Raw genomic sequence first — 23742 nt, 5'->3', positions numbered from 1 at the left:
GAGATCAATGCCCCTCATTGTTTAGGTGCCATCACTGACGAAGGAACCTCTTGTAAAATAGTGTTAGGGTTACTCTTGGGCCACGGGGCTTGCCTCTAGTAGGTCCACCAAACCAACGGTTCAAGCCTCTAGAGGGTGCGAAGAAATTTGTTTTCAATTTTTTTTTGGGGGGGGGGGGGTTAGGGCCAGAAGGTAATTTCTTGTATCAAGCGGGGAGAGGGGGCGGGGGTTTGAATACGTGCCTGTTCTAAACTCATCTCAAGCATTGCAGTGCCAGGTGTTCTACAAGACATTTGTAGCAGTCCAGCAGCAGAGCTAAAGGCATGCGGTAAAGGGTGGTACACAGGCGGGATTCGGTGTGGTATAGCCAACTATGTTGGCTATCTTAACCTGTTGCCAGACTACACTACCACGTGTTGCCATACAGAATCTTGCCTGTTGCAGCTACATGCACTGAAACTTTCTGCACTAACCTCAGCCCCACAGCACACGAAAGGACGCAGCAGCATTGAACAGAACGTGCAATGGATTTATAAGCAACAAAATCATTCATCTCCCGTTTTCGGAAAACTTGGGCGAACATTGTCCGGGAACCAAGGCAAACCGAAGGGACAACATTAGCTTTAATTTTCCTAAACTTTCCGTCTGAACAGTTATCAGCTTAGCCGTGAAGTATGGCTTAGCGCACGCTAAAGCTATCAGCGCGCCGAGTGCAGTAGAACGTGGCGCGAGCTTGCGAAGGCAGGCTCTCGAACAGGAGGTGTGGTTGCCGGTGGCAGCGGTTTATCACTCTGTGCTTCAAGGACTCCATGTCGTCATTGCAGCTTTACTCGCCGCTCGCAACTGAGAAGGCGCTGCGCGCCCGTAAGAAAAAAAAAATAGACACAGCTGAAAGGGGGTAGTCCGTGGAACACGCACTCGTGCACCTGAGCCTGCAAGCACTGCAGGCTTTTAAAAGTCCTGAGTGTGTTCGTCTCTGGCTCGAACTGCGTTTCAACGAGGTCGGTGGCAAAAGTGCTTTGTGGCGTGGTGTGGAGTGGCATGACCGGTACGAGACCCATTTCAAAAAGAATGTCGCTAACGCCATCAATAGAAAGTTATAGCATAGCAAGATCCGCAACGGTTATCCAGCTTCTGCGGGGAGTACGGGAGCCGGTAAGTTTCGCGTGCACGTGCCGCGTCTTTCCAATTGGCGCGTGCGCGCTGGCTGCGAGCAAAAGCGGATAACGTTAGCGGATCGCGCTATGCTATAACTTTCTAATAACCCAGTCCTAGGCAGCGCTACGCCGGTACTGCAAAACATTTCGTGCATCTACGCTCAACGACGAGCGAGTGGAAGCGGAATGCGGAGTTTAACGTCCCTACGCAACACACGTAGTTACGATCAAGAGACGCTGTTGTGGAGGGCTCTATTCATTTCGACCACCTGGGATTCAACGTGCACCGATTCGCTGACGTTGCACACCGCACCGCCGTTTTAAAGGGACTATGCAACGAATAAAAAGTCGCTTGTAAATGTTTTCAATGCTTAGAAATGATACTAAGAAGCATGCTCACCAAGTATGAGTCTTCGGAACTGAGCCGGCAATTTATTATGAATTCTTAAAAACCGTTTCTTTTAATTCGCGGGCCGATTGGTGTGCTCGTAGTGACCGATTTTGAAACTAAAATCGTGAAAAAAGACGTCACTATACCCATGACGTCACCAGGCCGACATACACTGTCATTCGCTGGAGCCACGACGTCACGGGCACACTTCCGGTAGCCGTGAAAATTGCCTGCTCGTGCCTGAGCGACCCTCTCGGGCAAGCGCGAGCGAAGTCGAAGACCTACTGAACTAGAGACCTGCACATTTGGCACTGCCCCAGCGCGCACCTTCTAGTTCATGCCTTTTGCCGCTAGGGAACGGCAGCTACGGGCGGCTTGGCGCTACAATTAACCTGTTAAATAGGGCGCCTCGATGCCAGCCCCGGGTGGAGACAACTTAAGCAACGCCGCCATATTGAATCACAACTGGCCTCTCCCATGTACCGCGAAATGCACAACTGGTAGCCCAGTGTAGCTCGCTGCAAAAGGTCGTTCAAGTTAAAGCACTTTGAAGCTCGCCGAGAGCATGAACGGCGCCGTTACAAACGCTAGCGCCGCTGAAACCGTGTGATTCAATATGGCGGCGCTGGCATCGAGGCATCCAAGGCATTGGGTTTTAAGGATAGTGAAGGGAAAGTAGATTTTAAGCGGGTAGAAGTAACCAAGCGAAGGCTATATGATTTGTGGCTAAAAGTAAGACAGGAGTAAAATTTCACAAGTCATGGCTAGGTGGCTTGAGCCACCGCCCGATTTAAAGGGTTCAGCCGTATTCATCCATGCATCCTACCTGTTGAGCAAGAAGGCGGCGGTTTGGGCTTGTTGGTAGTGCATGACGTATAAAATAGCGCAACATCAGACAAGGACATGAAAGAACACACACAAGCGCTATGGCGTCATTTATGTTACTTCAAGGATGTAATAGTTTTGTCATTTGTCTACGTTGTGAGTATTCATCATTCATCCATTGCCTAGCAAAGATGCCAGAGAGTCTCACGCCTGGCATGCGCGCAAACAAAATATTCACCGCTACGATTTGAAGAAATGTCATATTTGCATTGTTCATTACTAGGTTTCAAAATAATAAGACGGGACAAATGCTCAGGGAGGCAGTAAAAGAAAAGAAATCATTTGTCGAAAGCAAACGATGATGATGGTCATGACAGACGGATGGATGGATGGAACAGGTCAATCGAGCGCTCTCAACGGCCAAAAAGTTAACGAGAGTTGGCGCACGTAGTCCCATCGGACCCCGCCAAATGTGCAGGTCTCTAGTTCCGTAGGTCTTGGCGAGGTCACTGCCTTCGCGCATATGGTTTCAGTTTTCCTCTGCCTCCTCCTTCTGTCGGGAGTTCCGGAGCCACTGGCAGTGTCTTTTTCGTCCGCCCGAGATGAATACGCCTTGCTGTGTCGTCGGCTGCAAACCCGGTGACTGGCGAGGTGTTGAACTCAGGCATATTATTCCTAGAGGCGTGCGTGAGCGAGCTGCCTGGTTGGAACGCATCGGACTGCCAGCGTCGCACGCCCGCCGACGTCTCGCCGTTTGCGGTCGACACTTCGCACCTGACGCTTACTACTATAACCCAGCGCTCGTTCGGCTGTCAGGCATGAACGTCAAGCGCCTGAAGCTTCGACCGAAGTCCCTGCCGACACTGTTTCTTCCCACCGGGAAGGTGAGTTTCCAGCTTACAGCGATCGTATGCACACGATATGCTCTGCGATGGATGGCAATTTTATCTACGCGGATTGAAAAAAGGTGACGCATTTACTTAGGGCACAGGGCGAATTCGAAGCGTCAACTGTCGCGGAGGGCCCTGTCCTGACGGCTACGTGCGTGCTGCTGCGGCAAGGGTGTGACATTCCCGTAGAGCCAATGGGGACGATTTTGAAATGCGACGGTGGCGGTGCCTGGGAGTTGGCGGTAAAAACATAAATTGCTCAAAACTTTGCTCGCTATGCTTGCGCCGGTCGCTGTCGTCTGCTGCCACTGCGCTGCAGCGTTGCCCGCGGCGGCACTGGCGGCGCAGACGCGTTGTGTCATTGACTCCAGCCGCGTTTGCTGCCAGATACCAGGATCGCTGCAATCGTTCCGACCGTGGCGACACTTATGGCGCGGACGCGCAACTTGCAACATGCCACAGCACTGGCTGCGGTTCCCATTCGGCTGCTGCTTTGACATGCAGACTCGGTCCCGACCTTCCTTCCCCCTCCTCTCCGTATGTCCATTGTGTTCCCAAGTCGGGTGGCGCACTTTTTCAATCCCGCAGCCGGGTGTCCAACATTGTTCGACAGCCAGGCACGATCAGTATAGACCTCCTGCATGTTTGTAAACGAACGAGGTGGCGCTGCAGTCGCTAGCGGGCTCGTGGTAGGCAAAAGGCCAGGGAGTGTCGTTGCGGAAAGGCGTTGAGCGCGGGTTTTCAAGGCTTGTAGGCGCGTTTTCAGTTCTGCGAATCACAGCAATGGTTGATGTTTACAGCTTAGTAATTTCTTGAAGTACACCATCTCGCGTTGGCCACGTGAAGCGTATTCAGAGAAATAGATCGCCACTTTGTATTGTATATATGGTTAGTAGTAAACAGAAAGCGTTTCTGGCGTTGATTTCTACGCTAGGCATTGAATTAAATAGGAAATTTTTGACACTCTACTCTAGCCAGAATAATTTTACTTCGGGACAGAAGTGAGAGGATGTGCTGGCGTTCTTTCGGCGGAGCAGACGCGCTCACCGTCTGCTGACATACGTAGGTGTCGTGCTGTGCGAAAAGTGGGGACAGCGTCCTGTCCCCATTCTCCTCTAGCTGTCCCGCTTAAGCGCTGTATTTATCCGCAGGATAACGCACCAGGCAGGCCGACTTCTGGTCGATTTGGTGAAAATTTTTGATTTCAGGAAATATTTTCTTTCTTAGCCCTGGGGTGTTCTGTTTCGTGACGAAAAATTATAGCTTAATATTCAGTAGAAATTTATAAAGTACGCTTTCGAGATGCGTGGTCGTCGAAAATTGTGAGGTAATTTCTTTGAGTTCAGGGCCGCATTTCTTTGACCAAAGCGCAAACGAAGAGGCCAAAAACGAGGAAGTAAACGTTAAGGTTCGTTTTCTGACCTTTCACATTTTCTGCGATTGACATCACTCACACCTTCGTAATTTCGTAACGCATGAAAATAGAATGATTCTATTTGTCGCAAACAATTCCTGAGACGTTGAGGAGTGTAATTTATCTCTCGATTTTTTTTCCTACACGTGCAGTATTATGTTCGTTATTTTTGTAAGAAACGTTTTCACGTAACTATGCATGCATAAGTACATGACCATCTAAAAAAAGAAGTAATAGCGTCATATGCAGAACAGGGCTTTGTGAACATGCTGGCATAAAAAATTTGCGCACTTTCTACTCAATTATTTAAGGCCTTGAGGTGACTCGACGAGGGTGTTAATTATAATTACCCAAGAACTGCACCAGGTATAGCTAAAAATAAAAGACATTACTGAAACCAGCGTAGCAATTTCATATTTGCACCAAATTTAGTTTCATATCGCGTGCATAAATAACGAAAACACTTTTCATTGCCGCGCCCCCTCTCAATCTCGACACGTCTGTTAGTATCACGCCTGCGGCTGCTTCTTTCCAAACAACCTTCGCGGTCATGGACTGCATCATGAAACATGACACATGCATGATGCAATGAAAAAGCATGCGGCTTTTAGCACAATTAAGGTACGCTATTCTAAGCATGCCAACGTGGCCGCGCATGAACTTGCCAGATTTCTTTCTACTCGAATCAAATAATTACGTCGGTCATATTAAGAAACACTTTCAAGTAAATATCACATGCCATAAAACGTGCCATTAAAACATGCTGTGCTATTAACAAAAGAACGCATTCCTTGGGGGCGAGTGAACCTGCCGGCGGGGGCCCCGTGCACACCGGCTCAGGTGATAAATGCGTGCGCAGCTACATACGTGCTTTTTTTCTTGCGCAGTTATAAGCGTGCTATGCTGATGTTAAGGTGAATGAACGCAGTAACTTACATGCTGTTAAGTACATTGAGTGGCAGTGCCGATCGACTCCCAGACTTCGCGCTTTACTACCGCGGCCCATTCCCCGTTAGCCAGTTTACTAATGCGGTATTTATCGCGAGAAGCCTATCGGGGCTAATTTAAATTTCCTTTTATGCTACTACGTGGATCGAACAGTGATGCAGCTGATCAATACATGCTGCTTCTGCAGTGCACAGGCATGATGCAGCCGCCGGTAGCGGCAGCAGCTGAGGTAGGCATCGGCTGGCGGTAGCTGTTTTGCCTACCATGCGAAAGTCGCTGCTGACATCAGCGCCACCGCATCTTCGTGACGTCGCGGGTTGAAGGAGGTCCATACAACGTGTTTCACCCTTAGACTTTACACAATTGTTAAAAATAGACTTTTTGAGTTAGCAGAGCGCTTTTTATGGCATAACGTTGTCAGCGCTGTAGTACGTCAGAATATACAGCTGAGATGTCTTATTTAGCAGGCTGCATAGTTAACTACATTAGTTCATAACTATCACTACTGGGCTCCCTAATTATCGAGAGGCGTGTATGCTGTCAGTGTGATGCACATATGTTAAGTGGTGTAAGGTCGCGCTTCATTAACGTATTCCTTCAAACTCCTTTAGCTCGAGTCCCCTGCGGGCCTCCGGTCTACGCGGAGAGTTCCCAGTAACGCACCGGGCTCCCCACCCACGTGTCCCCCGCAAACATTAACGAAGGCTCAGTCCGCTTTATAGCATCGCTGCGACGGCCGAACCAGCGCACCAAGAAAACATTGTGTGAGCCGGGAACAGGCGCTTAATTCCACGGAAATATGCGAACTGCATTGTGTTCCGCAGAGCGCCCTTTCCACCGCCGGCATTCTTGATGGCAGAAGAATGGCGAGTTGGATGTAGTTTATTTTGGCGGTAAAATTCAGCGCGAACGGACGAAGGACATAGAAAGGGGCCAAAAAACAGTTAAGCGCTTGTTTTGGCGCCTTTCTATCTGCTTCGTTTGTTCGCGCTGAATTTTACCGCCAAAATGTTCTTGATGGCGCCAAAGTGTAGCGGACCTCCGCCATCTGACATTTCCTCAACGAGCCAGCAAGTTAGTGGCCCTGCCAGTTAGCTGAAAAAAAGAAGAAAAAAACTCGTCATCCTTCGAGAGGCGACGCGCAGGCATGGCTGGAAAGGAAAAAAAAAAAACATCTCGCGGTAAGAGCAAGAACTCCCGCGGGTAGAGGCTTTTCGGAGTGTTTTCATTATGGTGTTTTTCTTTTAGCCATGCCCTGGGCTCGAGGTTGTGCCCAACCTTCAGGGGCTGTGGCTACCTAGATTGGTTTCGAAGCCTCGAAATATGCCCACCCTAACTTTGCTGTTTGCGAAACCTACAAAAACGCAAGCAAATGCATTAGAAGTCAGTCTTGTCTAGTTTAGCTAGAGGCCTCGTGCAGTGGAACGCAATTCTACAAGTACCTAGGCTTTAACTCGTGGGTCGATAAGTAAGGTCTTGTTCTCTGTGTGAGGATTCCTTTTTTTTTAGTTAGTTTGACTGTCTGTGTGACTCAGCTTCTGTAACTCACTTGGCACTTGTACATTTATGTAAATATATTTCCTTGTTTCATCTTCTGCATTCATCAGTCGTCTCCTTCAAACACCGCCGAATTCATCACGTTTGGAGGGGCTCCTGATCCCCTCCGAAGAAAGGGAAAGAACCATCTAGATATTACTGGTTGTTTGAAAAATAAGCTTTTTTTTTCCAGCTCGGCAGCATCCTACAGCCATGGCATGCAGTGCAGTCGACTACTCTTGCTCCACCTCACACTAGCCTGATGAGAAATCGTATTGCATATGGTACATAAACTTGCAAGCAAAATGTTTTTTGGGCCAGTAGCTAATGTAACCTTCATGAGCTGTCATTTTATTTTTCCAACTATTGCTTACTTTAACAGCAGACACCTCTATTAAAAGTAGTGAAAGGGCTGAAAGATGGAATTCATGAGAACACAAAACGAAGAGGAGGTAGTGGGGGAAGCCTTACTATGTTCAGCCAATGTTTCGGCAGGAGAACTTGTCTTTGTCTGGGCAGTGTTCAGTAGGAATTCACAGTTCCTGTTAAAATATTTTGAATCGAATGGTTTTGCGACCTCCTGGAGGTGAATGATGTCCGCTTCATTGTACCCGTGCTTGCTTCACAAGAGCACAAATATTCTGTTTGCACGTGCCTTCCTTTAGGAACCAGCGCACACTTGCACCTGTTCTGCTGCCAAACTCACAGTGGCAACACAGACCAGGAAAGGAGAGCCTGCGTGCAAGCGAAAGAACAAGCGAGTGCCAGTCTGTTGGTAAGTAAAAAGAATGTCAACAAAGCAAGCACTTTGTTGAGCTAAAGTATTCCAGTACTTTAGATATGTCTGTACAGCTTTTAGGAAAATAATACCAGCCAAACGAACATGCACAAAGGAGGTTGGGATTCTGAGAGGAAAGAGGTTGCACTCTTTCTTGTCATCTTCTCAGTTTTCTGTGTGCGTCTGCTTTTGGCTGGTGTTATCTTCCCTGATGCAATGCACCAGTTAGCACAACAACGTGTTTTATTTGTATAGTATGCAGTAATAATTGTTTTGCACTATGGTAGCTACACAGGTATCCCTGGGCCTGAAGGTTTCGGCCGGGACCCAGACTGATCCGTGTGCCCTCCAGGAGGCTCCAGCGGAGAAATTTGTCTGCAAGCAAGGCAATACGCACACTGAGGCACTCTTACTACCGCCTACCAGCTTCAGGTCTTGTGGTGCCTCAACACCACTGCCGACCATTTTTTCAGCGACGCCAGCCTGAGCACGTCGAACGCCACCTCGACGTCGGCTACTGGATCCATACAATGCTGCAGCCGCTCCAAACCAACAGTGAGCACGTACGCTGACCACTAACAGTAGAACGCTAATAGTAGACGCTGGTAGCAGTGTTCCCGGGTCGTGTGTACTGATAGTCTTTGTGTTTTGTGTTAGTTTCGTTAGTTAGTTTTGTGTGCTAGTGTTTTTATCACGAAGGGTGTATAAAATGTGTGTCTGTTGGGTACATCTGCCGCATAGTCCATTGTTTCGGTCCGAGTGTTTTCCGGGGGGAGATCCGTGACACGAAGGCAGTGACCATTTCTTGTCAAAACAAAACAGGAGATGCTCAGGTGTGACAGCTTGCAAGAGGGTGTACATACATGTGGGCAGCAGCCATGACAGTGGCTGAAATAAAGTGTTGTGAAAGCCTATGGTTATGTAGCTATGTGCCACTGAGAACACAGCTCAATAGGACCAGCTACTCCCACTTGTGGATGAGATAAAGCATCATGCCTAAGGAAGATGTAGCGGGGTGAAATCGCGCAACGGACCACGACTGTGCAGGTTCGAAAGGAAGAATGCTGAAGGTGTCATATGCCGCAGCACACGCGGTCACACCGGGCTCGCGATGCATTTACTTAGCACAATTTTGTTCAGAATTGGAAACCTCTCTAATGTGATCTATGCTAGTTATATATACAGCTTGTCGGGCCTTATACTTCAGAGAAATTGTCCTTGAAAAACGACTATTCCATTTTCGGCCTCATGACAACGAGACTGAACACAGCCCCCAGTGAAACTTTATGCGCGTCTTTGAATTTCAGCACACCGTTGTATTCTTCGGTCCACAGAGATGCACGTGAAAACGTTCTGCCTGCACAGACAAAATGAATTTGCTTTCAAGACATTGTAGGCCACCGTGATAACAATCTGCATACGAATAGAAGTAATAAATGTTGCATTCGTGCATTCACATGCAACCTGAATGATACTTGTAGTTGGACCCTGGTTGCATGGCCTTTGTTATAAATGATGACAAGATAATTTTTTAAAACGGGTGGATTCTGTAAGATATGTTTATATGTAAGGCAACAGTTTGGAAAAATTTATTCTTTTGTTTGTGTATGGCAGGTTTCACTGCCATCAGGTGTGGCAATGTTGCCTTGCTGACTCGAACAAGGTGGGGAGCTGACGCAACCAGAGATGGAAGGTCACGGTGCATGCTAAGCCCAAAAACATGACCAAAAGCTTTAAAAGCTTGGGCGCCGCATAACCTGCCCTTAGGAGTGTAATTCGATAGCACAAGATCCCTCCCGCACAAGAACTCCTCCTCTTTCATAGGTCCATAAATTGTGGGGAGTCCTCATACCACTCTTGGCGCGGTGTTTAAGCCATGCGCCAGTGCCCCGGCAGGTGGCTGTTTCAAACAGAGCCACCGATGGGGCTCGCGAGACACAGGTTGCTCTTCCCGAGCACCCATAGGGCTCACTTTTCCGGGTGGTTATTTGAGGGGCTGTCTTATCCTTCACCCAAATGAGCTGATGCGCAGTTCCATGGTGAGCAGGCGGGAATTGCATTGGAATTAACTTCACTGCCACCTGCTTTTTCGTGGCATGGACGGACAGAAGCCCACTTTCTTGTAAATGGGACCTCTAATGCTGTCGCATTAAAAAAGAATTATACATTCCTTTTGCTAAGCTCCCATGTGCAGTCGCGTAGCAAGCCACACAGCACAAGCATGACCACACAGTTCAATGCCCCGCACCTTTAGCATTTGGGCAGTAGAGTGAAATCAGTGTTCATTAGGTTCTTTGCTGAGGGACTGCCACCATTCGGAACCTGTACACCTATGTGGAAGTAGACTGGCTGTTGAGGACACTGCAGACTCTGGGAAACTTCCTAGCAGTCATTTAAACCTGACTAAGAGTACCGTGCATATTATCTGCGCTGCAACAAAAACACGGCACGGTTGTCAGTCTGCTGAAAAGGTTGCAAGAGAAACTTCCTGGGCTTGCAATTAAAAAAATCAGCTGGTTTCAGCCTGACAGATTCCCTCTCATGAAGAGCCAGCTCCTACATGAATTAAGGTAGCCTCGTAAGACCTGAGCAAAAGTTCTCTTTTTTAGCATTAATCGAAATATATTTCCATGGTCTAGGCATTTCCATGAATGCACACAAGGAAATTTCCAGGCATAGGGCTAGCAGTTATCACTCCATGGGTCTCTGTGTATTGATAAACCTACAATATGGCCTAATGACACATATTTAATTACTGAACACATACTTTTCTAGATAGACAACCCAGAATTACAATACTAGAATGAAGCATGAGAAACTTGAGTTATTTGGCCACTGGGAGTAGAAAGCTAATTTAGAATGTAGAAGGCTGCTTAGACTGCCCCTGTTGTTAAACAATTTCTGAAAATATGATAACGTGGGAGTACAGTGACTACTTCCTAACTTTGAGTAGCGCTTAGGCTGCAGAACTGGTGCATTTTTTATATTAAAATGCCATAGCAGACACATCTGCATTAAAATGCATGTAAAATCTAACAAGAATATAATGAAGTTATGGTGTATTCCAAACCAACCTAGTCTCTGTGATGACGCACGGTATAGTTTAGTGCCTTGAATTTATTGCAACTGCCTGGAGTTGTTTCACGTGATTTGAAATAATGTGTGGGGAGTTTAGTTTTTGTACTTGGTCTGCATCAGAAATAGTCTCCTCTCACAAGGAATCAAACATGTAACATAGTTCGTGCAGCAGAATGGCTTCGTTACTGCGTCACCACAGAGGCCAGGTCATATTTTCTGAAGGTTTCACTCGACAACATCAATGAAACCAGCATGGTGAAAGAATGTATAACAGTAAAGGTGAACATGGAAGAGAAGAAATGGCAAGGAGAGCACTGAACTTGATACATATGTAACAATGACTGTCTATGAAGCTACACTCAGTAGGAATCTTTCCACAGTGGAACATTTTTCACCCTGTTGATGTGGCACACAGACATCAATATTGTGCTTCTGGTTATGGTTCATGTTTAACGTCCCAAAGCGACTCGGGCTATGGGACGACGCAGTGGAGGGCTGCGGAAAATTTTCGACCGCCTGAGCTTCTTTTATGTGCACTGACATCGCACAGTACACGGACCTCTAGCATTTCACCTCCATCGAAATGCGACCGCCGCAGCCAGGATCAAAACTGCGCCTCTTGTGTCAGCAGCCGAGCACCATAACCACTGAGCCACCGCAGCGGCTGTGTTTCTGATTAATTATGATCAATTATCTTTTCATTCGTATACCAAAACCATATATATACTTAACTTCGAACGACTTTATGTAGAGTAAAAGGTTGTCAACTTCAATAGTTTGCCTTATGTGCCGATTAGCACATTGTAAGGTGCACTGACATATAATTGAATTGGGTGCTTTCACGATGTCTGTCAGCTTTCTTAGGAAGTAAAAAAGAATCAATGCAACTTCTGCGCTTTTAAGTGAACTGTGAGCACATCGCTTAGTGCTGGGACAAATAAAGCATTCATGAATTAGTTTTAGTTAACTGGCAATGAAAAAAATTCTTGCATCGACTTGAATCCATATCTAGCACATCATTTCTTTTTACTCTTGGAACAGTTGTGGTACCAAGCATGAACACTGCTTATGAATGAAGTATGAATGAGCATAAAAAGGATGCTTGAAAGTTAATGCAAACTGTATATTGATGTATATTACTGTGTATTGCTGCAGAACTGACACACAGGCTAGTTGGTCTTCATCATCAGATGTGTCACATCTGGTACCAGGACTGTCGTCTCCGATTTATCTCTATTTACAATGCCTTGCCCTGTGTCAGATGTGGCCTCTTAAGGCCAGCAAGTTTCCAAGGGCCTGTGATTGTCTGCAGCCCATGTTTTGCTGCTCTCTTTCTGGTTCTTACCCTGCCTTGGAATGTGGGTGTGCAGCTAATAAAGTTTTGTTGTTCTGCTGTCTCTTAACATTTGTGCTATCATTTTTCTTTAATTGGTGACTGTGCTATCCTTAAATAGGGGGTTAGTGCAAGAGGTAACGAGAACACAGCATGGCACAGGCTAGAATTAAGTATTCTCCGAAATAAACATACATGCGGGGAGAGAGCAGTGTTACTTTTTCCATATCAACTGAAAATGAGCATCAAATGCAAGCCACTGTTATGCACATGAATCATATCTTTTTTCTTTAGAATGTTAAAGCAAATGACAGCAATGTAATAAAAAAAAATTTATTCCTGCATGTGAATAGTACATGAGTTCGCTGCATCACCCAAAGTGCAACATCTCGACAGGGTATAGTACCTGGCAGTCAGTACAAGTGGTGTAACACAAATCAGTTGCATGAAAGGTGCACAAATCATACCACAAAAATGCAGATAGGTTTTCAGTGAACTTTTTCAGTGCTGCATCCGCATTTGTGGATGCGACTTGAGCAGCATCAGAACATTGTGTATGGAATGCAGTTCCTACAAACACAGACGAAATAAAATGTGCTGGAATCTGAAAGGTCATGTAAAAACATATTAAGCCAGGTATGCAAAATGAGCACAGATAATCACTTTCAAAATTGACGCCCCCCATGTTATACAGTAGCCCTGGTATGGCTTCGGTAAGTTTGTCTTGGTTTGCTTGTCTTGCAAATGTTAACATATCAGAATGCATAAAATGTGCTCATTTTGTTACATAGTGATTTCATATGGCAGAAAAAAAACTATATCATTCAGACCTTTAAAACTGTTCTGACCCTCAATTTGCACATACGAGGTTGTAGCGTGGTATAGTGGTCCGGCCGCAAAAGACGACATGCCCCAGCACACCTGCCAAGCAGGAACAGATTCGATTTTTCCTGGCTGCACAGTGGAATGGCGGCAGCATGCTGTCCCACTCCTCTGACTGAGCGGATCCTGTCAAATATATTTTGTGGAGACCCGACAACGACTTGGGTCGGTACTTCTCCACAAATTTGGTGACTCCAGACTTCGCTTCTTCGCACTCTGCTCCTTACCAGCGCTTGCCTCAACCGCTTAGCTAGACCTACCACCGCCCAGATCTCGAGTACCCGGCTGCCTTTGCTAGCCCGCCTTCCATCGTGCAAGCCATGGCCATGGATTCCTTCGCTTGTGTACCGACTCCGTTGCCTCTTATGCCACCTCCTCGCGAGTCCGTAGTCTCCACCCTCAAGATCCCCAACTTCTGGTCATCAGACTCAGAACTTCGGTTCCTGACCATCAAGGTCTTGTTTCGTCAGCACCATGTCACTTCGCAGGTGACCATGTTTGGCCACGTCATTGGTGTGCTTACGCCTACAACTGCTGTGGTTATTTGCGACGACCGACGTTCTCCGCCTGCCGATCGCCCTTATGATCATCTTAAGGCGATGGTCATCCAGTGCACTTCTGTAACGGAGCAACGTGTCATCTGCAGCAGCTCCTTACCTCGGAGATCGCAAGCCTACCGAGCTGCTGCGTCGTGTGAACGCCCTGGCTGGAAATGTGGCTACTGCACACAACAGCGCACTCTTGCAGGACCTCTTCCTGCAGCGGCTGCCTCTGCAGGTGCTCATGATACTGACCGTGCCTTTGTCTCAGACCCTGGAATCCCTAGCTGAGCTGGCCGATAAGATCGATGCCAATAAGAAGGGAACTGGGTAGCGTTCAGGGACTGTGGCCTTGTTAAGCGCGTGGTAATCACCGCACGGTCGCCAGTCACCACTCTTTGGGCACCATGTGGAGGGGCGATGCCCAAGGACTGCAGGAGGGAGAGACGCATGAAGCCAAGGTTTAGAATGTGTCCAAATTCATGTTTGGCAACAGCAAGGCGATACAGTGCGAGGCAACGAGCACGAGCAAACATGGGAGGCCCAGTAGTTACAAGGTAGCGAGAGAGCATAATTGATCACTGGAGAAGATAGAAATTTTTTCTGTGGACTCTGGCATGCCCCTTATAAAAGTCTGAAAATTTTCCTCCCTTTGATTTATGAGGGTTTAATGTCTCAAAGCGACTCAGGCTATGGGGGACGCCGTAGTGAAGAGCTGCGGAAATTTCAACTACCTGGGGTTCTTTAACGTAAACTCGCATCGCACAGTACACGGGCCTCTGGAATTTTGCCTCCATCGAAGTTCGACCGCCGCGGCCGGGATCAAACCCGTGGCTTTCAGGTCAGTACTCGAGCACTGTAACCACTTAGTCACCGCAGTGGCCCTTAGAGTATAATTAGTGCCTGAAGGGATATATGACTTCAAAAGTCCACAAGTCTTAGAAAGAATTTTGAATAAAACAAAACATCTTGCAGTAAAAGGTTTCAGATGGTATTCTGAAGGACATGAATGTCTGGCTATCACTATGTGTTTTCAAAATTGCTGGTTATAATTTTTGTTTGAAGCAATTCTCTTCTAGTAAATGTGCACGAGGCAAGATAGTAGCAAAGTTTTGTGTGCACTGACATCACAGAGCACATGTAATTTTCGTTCCATCAAAATGTGGCCAGGATTTGATCGAGCGGCCTTGGGCTCGGCAGCCAAATGCCACAGCCACGGAGGTGGGCGGCTTTGTTCACATCCACTACAGTACTCTCAGGATGAAATCTCTGTGGGTGTTTGCGTGGTGCTTAATTTTGCCCAGAGAGCTGCCTCTGTAGAAGACAACAAAGTGATCCTTCGAAAGCAAGTGCGCAGCTGGTGCTATTATGCTCTTTACACAAATGCAGCCATGTGCAGGCCAGAACTGCAGGAGGGCCTCCAAAGTGTGACATAATCTGGCAGTCATCCTTGTGTTTCAGTGTGAGCATCAGTGGAATCTCTAGCTGTAAAGTGATTCTCTCTGCCAATGTGTTAGCAGATGGTGTCAATAGCACGCTACTCGGTACTGACAACAGCCAGGTCGCAAGAGCAGGAGGGCCTCCAAAGAATTTGGTAAGCACACTGAACAGAATCTGTGATGCCACTCTTATGCCCTGTCTTCAGATGCTCCTGCCCAGGTCTTTTTATAAACAGGTTCATTATTTAGCCATTTCTGTCACTGCTCCCAATGTAATCATGAAATAGCTGGAAGATAGCACACTCACTTGGTTCATCCCATCACCCGAGGTTTTTGTGCGCTACACAAATGACCCTTCCATGTCGGAAAGGCATAACTACCTGCATTCACAATGCATCCGAATAGCATCGAAAAGCCACCCAGTTCACAGTAGAAGTGAATAGATAGTTCTTTTTTTGAACAACCTTTTGATGATGCGCTCTCGTGTAGTGTGTGCAGGATGTGTGCCCACACATGGCCTCTAAAAAGAAAGCAGTTCCCACTCCTCTTCCCTCTAGTAAATACAAGCACATGGCCAGAAGACATGAAAGGTGACGAGAAAAATGTCTGCAAAGATCTTTGTGCAAGAGGCTACTCAAAGCCATCAAACTCACCAGAAAGGCAGATGCCAGGCTCTTCACAATGAAAAGTGGCAGACCAAGTAACTCTTGAACACCTCATGTACCTAGCAGCGAGTCCTTGGCCCACATCTCAGGGTCTTGGGATATTGAGGTACCAAAATTGAATGTACAACAGCTGACGGCATGCCACCAACGGACACACATTTGGGCGTGATTTAGAGTATCCTGTGTAGAGAATTCGATCGAGTACACATTAGTGGAACGTAAAAAAAATTCCGAGCTGATACACCACTGCTAAGCTACTTTTGAGTGAGTTTGCTCATAGGTGTAAATTGGGACAGTTCCTGTATGAGTTAGTCTGAGTAGCGCTCTTCTATCAGACTTACCTTGCCACGTCTACAAAAAAAGATCCTCAAATGCGCTTGCTGAAAAACACTGAAGCCAAAGGCCGTGGTAGACTTGGTCAAGCAATGCATATTAAAGAAGGAAAAGAACCTTCAATCACGGCAACGACGCCTTTTTGCATGCTTGTGCCTGACGTCTGTGACATGCTGAGCCACAAATTGCCACTCGTTTTCATCATGCACCACTTCACGTGAACTACTACCGACTACTACTACTATTACCAACAGCTAGCTAAAACCCCTTGATAATATGAAAGTTCCGCCAACGATTGAACTTTGCCGCCGCCGCGCGACCTCCTCGCCCCTTCCCTGAGGGTCGGCTCTTCGCCCGATTTGCTGCGCGACGATTGGTCTCCCTGTCGTTGCCCTTGGAAACGCGGGGGTCTGGCGTTTTGCTTGCTTTTTTTTTCCGTCGCGCCATTTTTCTGCTAGGCTCGGCGAGCGAATGTTACGCGCCGTGCTTTTATTGCAACGTGCAAGAGCTATACCGTGCTGTTGCCCGTACAACTGCAGCAAGCGGCCTGAAGATGGTTATGCGGTATTCATGATACCATATATATTCACGTTAGGGGGTTAACCATGACGTCATAACAAGTGGTTGACGCCGTTGGTCGGAAGTCATCCTTCGAGGGTTGTTTGCTGCTTCGTTTTTAGGTTATTTTGCGTGCGAGGCCAGAATGGAACAAATCTCTAGAGCATCCACGGATTGCGTCTTCTCTGCAAATAGCGATTGGGCTCAAAACGTGCTAGTTCTTGCACCTGCAGCGTCGTATTCATAACGACAAATTGCATTTTTTAACAGAGAAGCTTCTAGCGTAAGATCCCGTTGTCCGTCAACTTTCGGTTGCATGAAACTGCTGTATACATGTACAAAGTGACGTTGATTTGAGCTATGACATACACCACTGTTGTATTTCCTTGAGCATGTTTTTTCTCAACTGTCATCAATACTGCATAGCACATTTTTCCGCTAGCGTAGATGCTGAACATTATGTGATTCTCCCGTCTGTTACGTGTACTTCTCAATCAACGTTCTTGTGCGTGCGTGAAAATAAATCATCCTGCTGACCATGCTCTCACTTTCTTTAATGATACATTTTTTTGTGATGCCTAATCAAAATACCAGCTTTATATCGTCTGCTACTTAGTGAAACGGAATTTTGGTGTCAAGTATAATATTACATTATCGAGGAGGCGTTTATCTTTCCTAGAGATGTAGAATGCATTCTCTCATCGGTATACCGAGTATATTCTTCAGCTTCCTTGACACCAGTGCCTAATATTGTTCTATGAATTGCGGTCGATGAATGGTTGTCCGCGCTCCTTGATCGCATTGAAAGTGCGCAACTCCGTTATTCAGTGAACAGACTAGAATGCAAAAGCCACTTTCACATTGATGAGACAAACCTATGGCCGGAAGATGCACTCATGACTAATTTATTGTAAGCAGGCGCACGCTAAATAAGACCTACTGCAAGCAAGTATGCATAAGCAAAGAAAAGCATTTCGAAGCAGTTCGTGTTAAGCGTAGTTAGAGTGTATCTCTGGTTGTTGTCATGTTTTTCTTTTAGTTTGGCTAGCTAGCATAATGCGTTTACACTTGCCCTTAGTTTTCCATCTATAGTTCAAAGTCTGGATTTAACTGTAGTTAAATAATTAGCAGTAATTCGGGTCGATAACTAGCACAGCTCATTTGCACTGAACCTAAGCTTTCGAAAGGTATATGACTCGATGCTATAATGCAAAGGGTGGCTTTGATTGCATATAGCTCATTAATGCTAATTAATAGGGCTCGCTAACTAATTCAGAACATCTGCATTCATCCTAAGCTTTTCAACGGTATATGACTTCATCGTCTAGCTCAAAGTTTGGTTTTATACTAAATTAATGCAAATCAATGCGGATCGCTAACTAGCACAGTTCCATTACATTTGGCCTAAGCTTTCCAACGGTATATGACTTGATGCTGCAGCACAAATCTGGGTTTTAATTGTAATTTACTAAATATCAATTTCAATGGAGGCGAAATTCTAGAGGCCCGTGTACTGTGCGATGTCAGTGCACGTTAAAGAACCCCAGGCGGTCGAAATTTCCGGAGGCCTTCACTACGGCGTCCCTCATAGCCTTAGTCGCTTTGGGACGTTAAACCCCACTAAACCAAACTAAATATCAATTAATTTGGTCCAGTAATTGGTGAAAATAAGTATAAGTAGGCAATGATCCAAGCTCATGGTTGATCACGTGATATATACTATGCTTAGATAGCTTGGCAGTGGTGTAATAGACGTCCCGCATCGACCATCTCTGATCTTGAAGTTCAAAGCACCGGCCTGGGTCGTTTTCCGAAGTTTTACCGCGATGACAGAGTTCACTCCCTAAAAAAACAAACACAAAGTCAGAGGCAGTACTAGATCAGGTGCACAAAGTAAAACACCTTATGTAAGTTAAAGGGCCTCTGAAACGCCTTCCGAGGAGAGCACATTAACTCTCTTAATCACTGCACTCTGTTGCCATTAAAGCCAGAGCCAAATATTACTCTTCTACACGCAGCAGACGACCCACAATCACGCGTCAAAGTTTGCGAGCCCTTCCCGGCGACTTTTTCATGCTCGCACCCTCCTCCGTCCCCCGCATCTGCGTGGACAAGGTGGAAGGTGGCCATTGGTTAGGTTCTTTACACGTCAGGCAGCTACCGCGGCCAATAAGCCGCTTAGCTCCGGTGGGTCGGGAAGCTCCGCTCCCAGAGGGGGGTGGGCGAAGGAGCGCCTACTTTCCAGCGTGCAAAAAAGTGACGAGAAGAGAGGGAAAGGCGCGAAGACGCTGAAATTCAAACTTTTAACTTCATATAACTCAGCTTCTACAAAGCGCATTTAAAAAATTCTTGCTGGACACTATTCGTGAAGCGGCGTGCTTCAATATCCCAGACATGCCGCAACTTTATTAGAGCCCCTTTAAAAAGTGTCTGCAGTACAGAACTCGCCTGAAAGCTTTATTAACATCAGTATTCCCATTCAAACAGTTCTAAGAAGAAACCGACCTCTTCATGAACGCTACTTTGGGCATTCTCAATGCTTTTCTCGCAATTTTTCAAATATTTTGCGCACTCCTGGAGCGCAGTCCTGGCCCAAAAAAAGCGCTTCACTCACTGCTGCGGCCAGCCGGCGGGCGGGCGCCAAGGAGAAAAAGCGTGTCGTGCGCAGAGCTCGCAGCCGCCGCGCGAGGAGAATCGAGGAGGGAAGCGCGGCGCGGAGGAGAGTGTCGCTACTTTCATATTATCAAGGGGTTTTACAGCTAGCGGCGCGGTAAGCTCAGCCACTCAGCTGCGTCGGCCTTGCACACGCCGTTGCAGTTATAGTCAGTTCAATTCGTTTCGTCGCCTGCATTGGAGTGTCTATATGCGAGGGCGAGATGCCTTCAACAGCAAAAGTGGCTGTAGGCCATCACAGCTACGCTGAGCGACACAGCGATGCGCGGCTGATACATTACATTGCAGGCTATGTGGCTAAGAAGGGTGTTTTGACAACTCATTATGAAGCCTGCAGAAGGTCCAGGGATTCCGGAACAAGGGGGGGGGGGGGGGGGATCGTTGCCCCCAGCATTTTTCCAGAGGGGGCAGCGCCCCCCCCCCCCCCCCGTCCATGTCTCCAACTTCTTGCACTCGGATCAGACTTCTGACACACTTCAATTTCAGGACGTTATGAATGTAATGCACAGTGAGGCTGAGCTCGTTCGCTTCATACCCAGCCTTAAAACGTTTAATTTCAGTAACCTATACCAATCATGTCCCAGCCGAAATGGTTAATTGAGCTCTGTTCATGAGCATTATTACTAGTATTGGAAAAGTATAAACAAACTTTTTTAATGCAATCGATCACTCCTCATCTGTACATCTTTATATATATGTAAATTTTCCCATTTCAATTCAGGTTTTATATGCAGTACAAATACACTTTTGGGCAGCGAAATATGAAAATATGAGCAAAAAGCAAATAAAATTAATTGAACATTTAAATAAAAGATGGAATAAACAGACAACTAAAAAACTCGAAGACCTGCTCCCCACTCGAAAAAAAATTCCGGAGTTCCAGCAGAACAGCATGTCTCTGTGATAATGGCAACATACCCCAAAAAATTAGGCAGTGGCTTAGCTCTGGTTAAGCCTGGATATACAAGCGAAAAGTTTCAGTTATGATTGGCTTGACGTCATGGTTATGCTTCGTAGCTTAGCTGGTATTGTATACATAGGAAGACGTCGAGAGTGGAACACCCTAGTCGCACTTTCACTAAGTCGTACCACGTGGTCGTTGTAACGGCGAGTCTCGGGATTTTCCTCTTCTGACTCTCTTGTTTCCTCTTCCTCACTCGCTTGGCTGCTGCTGGCTGAAGATGTGGCCAAGACACGCTTTTTGGCTTCTTTCCGACGTCGTTTAGGAAGGCGTATTTGCCGTTGTTCAGGCGTTTCGGCTGCACGTTTAGCTTTGGCTTTATCATTTTTTCGCTGTTGTGCAGCCAACTCCGAGTACTTCTGGATCGGACGAGTTTAGTTGCTCAGCTTTTCTGCGTAGTCTAGCAGCAGCCGCACTCGCCTTCCCTTCCATGTCGAGTGCGCACGCCTATTCTCTGGCAAGCGCATTGTATAGCCTCCTTGCGCATGCACATGACGCACATGTGCAGTAGCGCGCGGCTGCGCCGAAAGGTCAGGCTGCGGCAGCGGCGAGGAGCGACCACCTGCGCGGCGTGTGACGTCACTCGTTTGCGCGCATGCGCATAACTCACCAGTTCGGCTCGCGTGAAGCTCGGCTCAGACACGCGTAGTGAAGCTTTTCGATTCAAAACTTCCAGCTGAGGCAACTAATGAGTTGGACCTTGGGGGCCTTTTACATTCGTCAGTATCATTTTACAATCTTGTCAACGTCCTGGAAAAACAAACTTGCGCTCAGCCAGCGCCTCCTCTATACTTTCTGGTTCAGCTGAACGTTCTTGCATGCCGAAGCTGCGGCAGAGATTCTACAGTCAGTTGGTGATGTGCCAAAAATTGGTTGTTAATTCTGAGCATTCTGTTGTGCTGACAGCATCAGGTGTACGTTTTTATTGCCTCACAAGGATTCACTTTTTGCTTAAGGGTTGAGGATAGTGAGAAGAAACGGAATTAAAACACTGAAATCTTGTGTGCCCAGGTGAACATTTATTAATAGGATTCTGCTTTCTATTGGTTTCATCTGGTCCCAGAAGGAAGCCATAGACCTGGTTTGCTGCTGGTTGAAATGGTCCCTGTAGGGCACCCAATGGTGTATTGCTTGGATCTATACTGGTCCCAGAATTAAGCTTAGGAAGCCTTCTGGTTTTGAGCTCGGGTCTGCTGGTCCGAGAAGGGAGCCAATTCTTGTTTGCTGCTTGTTGAAATGGGGCTTTCAGTTGTATAAATAAACGACTTCATGGCCAGATGTGTTGCTTCACTGTATAGAATCGTCGGAGATTGATTACATGAGCGTCAAGATGGCATACATGCTACAGGTTCGCAAGCGGTGAGAAAAACTGGTTTGTGCGTTGGGGCGCCTTCAGCCAATGCGACTGCAGTTGCGAGGTACTACGGCACGCGTTACAACGTGCTCTTCTCGGCGTAGTGGCTGCGTTTCGATGGCGGCGCAACGCACAGAGTCAGTGCACGTTAATGAAGCCCAGGTGGTTGAAATCATTCTGAAACCTTCCACTACGGCGTCGCTCACATCCTGGGCAGCGTCTCGAAAAGAACACGCACAATACGCGCTTCAGTCAAGCTTCGCAATGCAAACTGGGCTTGTAAAGCAGCATATTTCACGGGAAAAATGATGCGAGTTGACGAAACATTATTTTATATGGTAAGATTCATTCTTTGACACTCGCTGAGAACGCGCGGTAAGCGATACGGGCTCATTTTCGCCTCAGTGGTAAAAATTTAGCCTACGCGATGCGCTCATTTCAGCTGCGCGCCTTATCGCGCCTCTGCCGTCAGCGCCGCCACACGGCATCGGCGCGCTGCGGGGCCATGCTTCCGCGGCCGGTTTTCACACCTGCCCACTCTAGCCACCTTACCAGTATTCTAGGGCTGCGTTCCAATACTCTAGACGTCTAACAAGCAACAGAAGAACACATTTGTTAACCGTCACGCCAGCCGTCTTAACGCCCGTCGAGGAAACCAACGACAGCGACGAGTATTCTCTAAAATCAAGGTGCTAATTAAGATCCGGCATCGTCAGATGCCGGATCACGTAAACGGACCTACAGCGGCCGCTGCTGTAGCAAAGCTCTCAACTGCACGATTTTCTCCTGCGTGATTCACTTCTAGGAATCGCACGTCCACGAAGATTAATTAGCCACTAGTTTGCGTACCAAATAACATATTGGAATGACTCACATTTTTCCTTTCCTATACTCCGTGTACAGTCCGACGCCCGCAAGAGCACGACTCGCTCATCCGCGTACATCAGCTCCGCCATCTTTAGACAGCAAGTTAGCCTGCATTGATGTGGACTTCGGCGAAGCAGTCTTATGAGACTGCTTCGCCGAGAAATGGAACGCGTCCCAAGATGGCGGCTGTCCGGCTAGACGTCTAAGTAGCCGTCTACTTGGGAGTATTGGAACGCAGCCTAGTTCACCATGGTTTCCTTCCTCCACGTAGTTCACTATACCCCACACCCTCTCAATACTACGCACCACGGACCTGTTTTGGTCCGCGGAGTAGCGGTCATGTGGGGTTTCGCTTCCGGTCTACGAGCTCCACGCATGGTCCGCGGGCCGGATCGCGCGAGAAATGCGAGCATTTTTTCTGCCGGCGGACCACGGAATTTTCAGCCTACTCGCAACGTCAAGTCTGGCAACTACACCACACTGGTCTTTCCCGACTCAGGCCTCGCGGCATAATAATGTAACTAAAGCTATGAACAGTTGTACTACTATTTTTCACAAACTGAGCAATAACGATAATTAAAAACGTGTTTTCAACAAGTTTACACATTTCTTCTGCAGTGACTTTGCGCGTAAACCGGACTGGTGGATGTGCCTATCGGTCAGTCTACTTGTAGCAGACGGGGCCGCTCTCCGAAGACGACGCTAAAGAGATATGCGATTATTCTTTTATTATTGATGCAAACTATACAGTGCTAGTATAGGGACCCTATCAGTGCTCCCGGCAGTCGATGCGACACCAGCGAAATTAGTTCTACTTCTACTGTTAACATTTCAACGTGGTCGGACGACGCTACGTTTTACTTTTTAGCCCTAGAACAGCTTGATGGCTCGTTCATAATTGGGCATTCGGCAGCGAGAGCGAGCGAAATTAGTCGCAACGTCGGCGCTCGCGACGTACACAGATATGGTTAGAAAAGAACAATTGACGCTGGCTGCGTGCCATAAGCGTATGCACTCTCATGTACGCTAAACGCAGATACTTTTCGGCACGTTACAGCATTTCTCACATTTCCCACGTTTAGTTCAGCGTATGCAAACACAGAAGGAAGGATACGCTCAGC

At 47.2% G+C, this 23742-nt stretch overlaps 1 protein-coding gene across 1 annotated transcript; it reads left to right on the top strand.

The window, feature by feature from the left end:
- The first annotated feature begins 2809 nt into the window (after nt 1-2809).
- LOC144102018 (uncharacterized) lies at nt 2810-12418 on the top strand. Its single transcript, XM_077635282.1, has 3 exons — nt 2810-3257; nt 7827-7936; nt 8227-12418. The coding sequence occupies exons 1-3, from the start codon at nt 2976-2978 to the stop codon at nt 8273-8275; spliced, it is 441 nt and encodes a 146-aa protein (XP_077491408.1). The 5' UTR covers nt 2810-2975; the 3' UTR covers nt 8276-12418.
- Nucleotides 12419-23742: the final 11324 nt, after the last annotated feature.

The sequence above is a fragment of the Amblyomma americanum genome, chromosome 8, assembly GCF_052857255.1.
Source record: "Amblyomma americanum isolate KBUSLIRL-KWMA chromosome 8, ASM5285725v1, whole genome shotgun sequence".
Classification (NCBI taxonomy): Eukaryota; Metazoa; Arthropoda; class Arachnida; order Ixodida; family Ixodidae; genus Amblyomma; species Amblyomma americanum.
This window is presented reverse-complemented; position numbering and strand designations above follow the sequence as displayed.